This window comes from Columba livia, chromosome 17, assembly GCF_036013475.1.
Source record: "Columba livia isolate bColLiv1 breed racing homer chromosome 17, bColLiv1.pat.W.v2, whole genome shotgun sequence".
Taxonomy (NCBI): Eukaryota; Metazoa; Chordata; class Aves; order Columbiformes; family Columbidae; genus Columba; species Columba livia.
Genome location: NC_088618.1, coordinates 7,500,335 through 7,508,882, shown reverse-complemented (window position 1 = coordinate 7,508,882; position 8,548 = coordinate 7,500,335). Strand labels below are relative to the sequence as shown.

Sequence of the window (8,548 nt, the reverse complement as noted above, 5' to 3'; positions counted from 1 at the left end):
CACGTCTCTTGTTTCTAGCTTTAGACACCTTTGCACCTAGACACTCCTGCCATAGCAGGGCACTTAACACGTATATAACCCAAAGTCTCAGATATATGGTGAAGGATGCTTAAGAGTAAACAGGTAGGCTGTTCTGCATTTTACAGGAGAGGATCAAAACAATACATTCCCACTGCTAGTTAATGGCCAAAATTACCATCTGAGACACCGTCATGAAAATTAGGAAAGGAGGGAACCCATACTTAGCATGGATATTTCAAAAGATGCATTAGTGAATCATGCACATGGAATAAATGTGCAAATATAACAGCCACCCTTTAGTATAAAGAAGGTATTTTAATTCATTAGAAAGGATCTCCCGCACAGCAAATTGTAAAAAGAAACACAGTGTCTGTATCATCAGATTATTTACAGAATTCCATATGGAAGAAAAATTTTTCCACTTGACCACACTTCTGAAACGCTCTTAATTATTGGTGGCAAGGGATGAAAAAGAACTCTGCATGACTGACAATTTTAAAAAAAGGCTTTTAGTCAGTTGAGCAAATATGACCTGGAATTGCTGACACAAATGTGAAATCTCCCACGGAGAAGAGTTACATTTCAAAATAAAGTCATGCTTTGAGTTCTAGGAGAAACAAAATGTGGACAGTGGATCTTATAATACAAACATATTCTAAAAACCCACTGAATTGCAACATCAGCCTGTTGCAACCAGAAGACAATCTATTCTTGCACAAAACAGGTATGGAACTGTGCGTCTGGAAGCACATTTAAAGGCTGCCCACAGAAAGCATACCAATAGGAGGCTCTCAATGGAAGGAACTCCTTCAAACAACATGCAGCTTTCAGCCAGTTCCCACAACTTGTATCCCAAATGGTTGATGCCAACGAATACTGCTAATTGAGATCTATTCCCCTAATGACAGCTACTCTCTAAGTTGTCTTAGTTATTCAGGCAACACGTGAAATTGAGGTCTGGTTTCTGCCAGAGCCTCTGTTACCTCAAATGTAACATGATGTTGTCTTTCAAAATATTGAACTGAGTCTTTAAACAAGTGTACAAGAGAAGAAGAGGATTTATGAGGAAGTCAAACCCAGCACTAGTCCCTTTCGCTTCCTGATTTAATACCAAATTGAGCATAACAGCACCCATGTAGCAATCCTTACAGCAGAAATTACTCATCAGAGCAAACAGCAGTCATCATACATTTGTACAGGAGCTAGTGCTTCCTCCTGTTGGTATAAGGAAGGGAAAAGCACCCCCTGAAGAATTTTGAGCAATGAGTCAAACATTAGGTGCAGTGAAGAGAACATACATAAATATCTATAAAAGCAGCAAGAGAGAGACCACCGAGATCCCAACTCTCCCACGAGAGGTGACACCACCCTGACAGCAATGCGTGCTTATTTGGTTAAGTAGTCAATCAATCAGGAATCAATTATAAGGTATCCTATGAATAACAGCTGGCTATGTTTGCTGTGCACGCACACTAAATGCAGTAAAAGAGTTTTAGTCTTTGCCTCTGTCTCTACAGCTCAGTTAATGGTCCCATTATGATACAACCTCCCATTGTAAAAAATCCCCTCTGTCAGCTCACACCAGAATGAGATTCTGCCATTGCTGTGCACAGTTGCACAGAGACCTTCACGGTAAGACACTGGGCAAGAGACCCTTGAGGACAGAACATTCTCCCAAGACACTGCTGAAACCTGAAACAGATGAGGGCTGTGATATTTTTTGCCTGTTGTTACCAGGTTAACCTTTCACCTGCAGGACTCACTGCTTCCATTTGCCCAACCTGTGATAAGCTGGAAATGAAATCACTTTGGCAGCTGTAAAAGATCAGTTGCAGAAACTATGTACCAGGTTTAGCTCAGTACCTCGCCTACAGCATCTGCTATTCATTGCCATTTTAGTGTATCCACAAAGAACAAACCAGATTCCTCCTTGCAGCAGAACACTGATGATACCTAGGAGCAAGATGCTAAGTCCAGGTGCCCACATCTTACCACAGCACTTGCAAAACTAGATCATCCAGCTGCAAGAACAGATTCTGGAGATGATTTTACAAAACTCCTGGGGATGCGTTGAGGACATCTGAAATAAGGAGGGAAGGCAAGCTGAAGATGACCTTTCAAGTGATGTTCGCAAGCACTTGCAAGTAAACGGAAACTTATAGTGCTGTGAATGGTACAATCAGCAATTAACATATGGCAAACTCTGTTACTGACAATGGTTCATCAACCTTTCACTCACAGAAAACCTGACCTCCGCTCTATCTGTAAGACCTTGCGGAACACTCGTGTAAAGATTTCCTGGGTTTTGTCATGCTTCATGAACACGTGGTGCAAGTATGATGTGTTTAGGTGCATCAGTCTCCCTACTGATCCTATCAACACAGATGAATGTGCCAGGGAGAGGCAGTCCTGAAGATAATTAAGAGCTGTTGGTAACTGACTGTTACATGAAATACATGATTGAATTTTCAGCATCGGGATTTTTCTCCCCCACACAGCAACAAATGTACATTATTTGGTACATCCCCAAAATAACAATTTCTCATCTCAACCAAGCCTCATATATTGGTATAACAAAGATTTTCTGTTGTTCTTACTTTATTTATGAGTATACTTGCACACATTTCAGAAAAGATAAATCTTTGTAAAATTACATGGATTTTATGACTAAATTGGAAAAGGTTAATAACTTCCCAAATGGAAAAACCATCAGCAAGTCAGGCTTGTGGTCCCAAATGCGCAAGCCTTTGAACAGTGATGCAGATGTTTTTCCCACAGAAATATGCTTTTATATTATAAAGGAAAAAAAAACATGATCTACAGTCCAGGGTACTTACAGGACTTCATGCTGTAACTCCAGCATATGGCAATGAATCAAAAATTTTAAGCTATACTAGTTTAAAGGATATTCTAATTGCTCTCATTGCCATTGACCTTTTACTAACACACAGTGCACTGACCTGAGCCAGGGCTGAGTAAACCCCTGCCACAGAAAACATCTGCTGAAAAGCCAAAGAATATTTGAGATACCTGATGTAACAAAAAGATAACCAATGGCACATGTATTCTTTCCAGGCATGGTTTATTGAAAACACACCAAACTGTTATCCTACATACCTGGTTTCTAACAAGCATTCTACTTGTCTGCATTATGGAAAGATCCTATAATAGTAATACATTCTGTCACGGTAACATTTGTTCTATGAAAAGCATGTTCCACCTTCTTTTTTTTCCTCTCCATACTTGTAAAATCAAACCATTCTAAGTGTTTCAGTTTATAGTACAGTGTAAATACAATGCAAAATCCCACCAGTCTAAACTACAGAGAGAATGTTGAGCAGTATTACAGAAAACACATTGTTGATTTTTTTTTTTTTAATTCTCCTACCATGAAAAATTTAAGGCACATGATAGTTACAAACACATTAGCTACTAATTACCAGTAAGCTTTTTAGTCTAGTTATTTTGTTTTTCTGAACAGTAAGAACCAGATTGGCAGGCCTTGTAGTATCTGCGCTATCTTCCTTCTCACACCTTGGACTTCAGAATATCCTACCCTGATGTAAAACTTCAGACAGAAAAAAAGGTTCATAATACCTTCTCCTTAAATGCACTAGGTTAGTCATTGTACCAATAAATCAGAGAACTTCTCTGTCAAAGGAAACACCAGATTTTAGGGGCATCAAAACAAAGAAATTTTGCAAGAAATGAAGCCTATATAAACCCCTTCAAAAACTGTGAGAGCACAACTCCACCCCAACAGCACAAAAATGCTGGCTGAAGTTATCGGCACACTGTTGTTTTCACCGAGTGGGCAGTCAGACAGCACAGAGGCTGTAACCGCTGCCATATGCCCGTTTGGCTTCCAAAGCTTTGCTGCCTCGAAGGGTTTAACGTGCACCTCTCTTGCAGGCAGCTGAGCCGACACACTCGGCTTTAAGGCAAGTAACAGAAGGTAACTCACCACCTTCAGTCTCATAGAACTGCTCTAGGAGTGAAAACTGCTTTGCCTAGCAGAAGCCTTGCGTGCTAGAAAAAAAAATGAAAATCACTGAAGACTACTCCTCAGAGCTGGCAAGAACTTGCTCATCTGCTATAATGAACATGCCACCCCCTGCTTTCTTGATGTGTCACAGCAAGTCAGTTCCTACTCCCCAAGTTGGTCCCTTTTGTGATGTCTTGGCAGAAACCAGATTTGTTTTCCCAATACAGACACATTCAGGATTGGCGTGTCAGAGTGCACAAGAGCAGAACCAGGCAGGTGTTTTGGCCAGAAGACATTAAAGATCAGCACCTATGGCTGCCCAAGCTGTTCTTTGGGGAACATTTCAAGCTGGCAACACATCTTGAGTTGTCAAGTTACACTTAAGGTTAAATTGCTACTTAAATCCAAGAAAGAAACAACATGTCCTAAAGCCCTGCATTTCCACTCTCCTCCTTGAATTCTTCAGACAGACAGACCAACCCCAGATGTTGTAAGCACAAGTACAATTGCTCATGTACTCAACAACAAAACTTGATGCTTCTCCAGGGGAGTCTTGACACACAATGTTTTTTTTAAACCTCCACAGCTTAGTAAAGATGCTTGGGAGATATGCGGGCCACCTCCCTGGGAAGAAAGTTCTGCACTAATAACATGCCATCAGAAGTCTCCCTCTACCCTGTGTTATCTCAGCCCTCACTGGGCCATCAAACCGCCTCCTCCTCTTCATCAGGAGTTTTGCAATACCATCACTTCCTTCCACAACCATTCTTCCCGCTAGAATTTCTGCAAGTAGAAAATCTTTTCCATCCCACCCCTTTGCAGGCAGATTCCCTTCAGTTTTCACAGTGGAGCCAACAGAAGGAAGTCACATACCTGAGCCCTAAAAAGCATCGCCTGCCTTTTAGCAGACTTTAGACCCTACTGCAGCTTTAGTCACACACACTGCCGCTTTCCCTTCTTGACATACAGTCCCTGCTGCCAAAACACAACAATTACGGGTTCATCCACCCACATACCAGAACAGCTCAACCAGTCAGTCACACTTGTGCCAGCAAGGGGAGGGGTACGGGCAGGCATCCCACCAGCAAGCTTGTGGCCATAGATAAAAAGGACATCAGATCACCCGATCTGGTTCAAAGTACCTTGCTTTGGACTTCAGCTGGTGGGCTGATTAATATAAGGCAATAGTCTCACATGCAAGTCACCCCACAATCCATTTTCCTTCCTCAATATCCAAACAAGAGTTTAGTGAAAAGAAAAAAAAACCACAGTAATGTAAATAATGGGTTATTGCTACATATTTGGGAATTCATCATTATTGTAAGGCATGGGAAGGGAAGGGGTAAGACGTGTGATTTCCAGGGGAAGTCTTAGCCCATTGACTTGGTATTTGACTTCTTGATGTACCACCCTTTGCTTTTCTGCAGCAATAAACCATGTTGTCAGCTCACAACTACGCTGGCTGCCAGAACACTTGCCCCCAGGAAAATGAACAGTTTGCTACAATGACCCTGGGCAGGCAACACCATCTAACCTGACAGGAAAGTTTCTTTATCGCAGGACGCAGTGTACATACAAAAAGGATTTTTTGGGGAAAGTCACATGGGGTCGAATTTGCTTCTCAACTACTCCTCAGTGTTCTTAGCCCACTAATGACAGAGACCAAACTAGATGCCAATCCAGATTTTGAGTGTCCCTGTAGTGCCCACTGAGAGCCATGTGATATCTGGGATAGGAGGTCATGGCCATAACTGGCCCTTAGTCACTTCACTTCCCCTTTCCTACAGTTTTCTCTGTTAACCTCTTGCTGGCTTTAAAATATCTGTACAATAACTAAATCACAAAGTCTTAGCAGAGACTCCTTTCAACAGTTAGGTTTTTATTTTAAATGAACTTTTGCTCAGACTCCTTTGGTAAATATATGGTTTGAAGTAGATCAGGGACAGACTGACAGCATGGCCCTTCTCTTACACTGTTCTAATCAGCTACAAAGCAGGTTCCATTGCTAATTACTTAACGTTTTTAAAAAAATCCTTTCATATACAAAAAGAATACACCAAGTACATAACCAAAAGTGATATAAAACTCTTCTGTGTAGCTTGGTTAAAAGGGTCTCCGCGTATTGGCAGAACAAGTATGAAAAGAGCACCATTGATATAATATACAGTCAGACTATGTATCTGGTTTCATTGTCACACTTTATGTCTACACATAGAGAGACACTGCCCCAACACAAAAGCAGATAATCACAGATGTATCTCTTCGCTTCCCTTGATCCACTGAGCATCTTTGGCCCAACAGGACTGTCATGCAGGTGAAAAAACAAACCTTTGCTATTTTCATTTGCTCCAAGCAACTTGACCTTCCCCAGGATCCAGAAGTGACCACTGCAACATACCTGGAAGATTAGTGTCAAAAAGGGAGGGTGTGAAGGAGCACATGTATCATCCAAATCACTGACAACTTCTGGCATCAGTCTTTTTCCCTGAATCAACAAATGCTTCCCTCTCCTGCAAACTACTTCACACATGGTTTTGTTAACCTATCCTCTGCACAACAATATATATATAGATATATAGATTTATTTATTTATATATATGTATTCATGTCAAATTTTTTATATACTCAAGAAGATACAAAGCTCTTGGTACTTGCCTTTTTTTTTAAGTTTTAAAATATTTTTTTACAAAAATTTTAGATGTTTACTATTACAATAATATTTTGGGGGAGGTGAGGTTGTTGGGTATTTCCCCTTTTTAATTACAAAGGAAATGGCAGGCACTGAAAACCGCAAATGATGTTTGCTAAACTCAAAATGTGCTTTCCAGTCACACCGATTTTAGGAGCTTGTTTAAAACTAAACGTGGCAAAGAACAGTGGCAATCAAACAAAAATCAGCAAAAGTCCTCTGATGTTACTACAGAGACAAATTGCTTCCTATGCTCATCGTGACCAATGCCTGGAGAAAATCAGTGATCTGAAGTCATTTAGTTCACGGCATTATCAGGTACCATATATGCAGAGGACGTTCTTGTGAGGTAAAAATTCCCCCTTACGCAGTGCAGGCCTTGGCATCTCAGAGGAGAACTGTTGCACGTGGGTGATTTTCACATCAACTGAAATATGTAATCTTAAAAGAAAACCAAAGGAACACAGAAATCACGATGATCATTTAAAAAATGCCAAACCAGTTCCCTTTGTGGCACTTTTCTTCAGAATCTGTAGCCCAAAGCAAACATGGATCCAATAGTGATAAATTTACCATAAAATATAAGTGACAGACCCATTTAAAATTACAGCATGTTCAAAATAAGACATCCTACAAAAAAGCTCCTATTTTCTTGCAGTGTGTTAACAGCCATGGCAAAAGAAATTGTTAATCATCAATGCAACACTGGTACATTTAAAATGCTCCTTATTGCAATCTTTGAGAACAAGAAAATAAAAAGCCAGCCAACTCCATTCCTCAGCATAGACTTCTGAACCAGGGACACTGAAACCTTCAATAAACTGCTTTTCAATATGTGGACATAAAAACAGAGCCATTACAGAATTCAAAAGGCAGAAGTATTGTACACCAGATTATAACGATAATATAGCACTGTGATTGATATAGCTTACTCTAAAAGCAGATTATACAGCTTGCATCAATTTTGTCATCCACTCTCCAGTTCACTTGACCAGCGTTTTTGTTCTGCATTTTTTCCCTTCATTGAAATCCAACAAACCCACTCAACATTCCTGCACTTTCTGTGGAAATAATAAAGAAAACTTAAACATGTTTCAAAAAGCCTTTAAAAATGTTAGATTCACAGTTCAAAAGAAATCCCCCAAAACAGAAAAATAAAACAACGAGCCCCAAACCAGAAAAGTGCTATTATCTTCATGGCTACACCTATGATATTATTTCAAATATTCTGCAGTCTCTCTTTCATTTGTGAAGCCATCTGCTGCCACACGACCTTCACTTCTCATACTTGGCACCATCCACATGTAAGAGTCACTGCCTAAGAACGCAGCCAGCTAGATGGAAGCTTGGATTTCTTTTCTTGCTTGCTTGCTTCTTGCAGGAGTGGGAAGGAGGGGGAGGTGGTGGCTATTTCTGCTGGGAATGTAACTGAATTAAAAAGCAAACTGTCTCGCTGTAAGGCATGGTGCTCCGGGTTGGCAATGGCAGGCAGTCGTGTTTTCTCCCCACGTCCTCCTGGAATCTGCAGCCGGTCAGTGATGCAGCGCCCTCCAAATCTGAATGGCAGTGGTGACTGATGAGATCCTCTGGGTCAATTCAATGTTTATTTCTCCCCCTCAATTAAAAAAAATGTGTTTGGACTCTAGCCCTGCAAAATAAAGTCAAAACTGATTAATACCAGAGAGTAACATGACCTTGGTGATCTCCATCACCCTGTGGTAGGGCAGTGACTGTAAACATCCACCTATCCCCAATGTACGGGTCCCTGGGAGAAAAGGAGTTTTTCAGTCCGTCTCCCACCTGTAAGCTTCACTGCTCAGAGGAAGAGCGCAGGAGTGCAGCATACGGGCACT

General features: G+C 40.9%; 1 protein-coding gene across 35 annotated transcripts in view; it reads right to left on the bottom strand.

The window, feature by feature from the left end:
• Positions 1 to 3,086: 3,086 nt before the first annotated feature.
• The window catches only part of ARVCF (ARVCF delta catenin family member), a 241,395-nt gene continuing 235,933 nt past the window's right edge, over positions 3,087 to 8,548 (bottom strand). For all 35 annotated transcript variants that reach the window (XM_065033011.1, XM_065033014.1, XM_065033013.1 and 32 more), the window contains one exon: positions 3,087 to 8,343. Coding sequence is in view for 9 of the 35 variants with exons in the window: in XM_065033039.1 (XP_064889111.1) it covers positions 8,312 to 8,343 (32 nt within the window). In the remaining 26 variants the exon portion in view is untranslated. The remainder of the gene's footprint in view (positions 8,344 to 8,548) is intronic.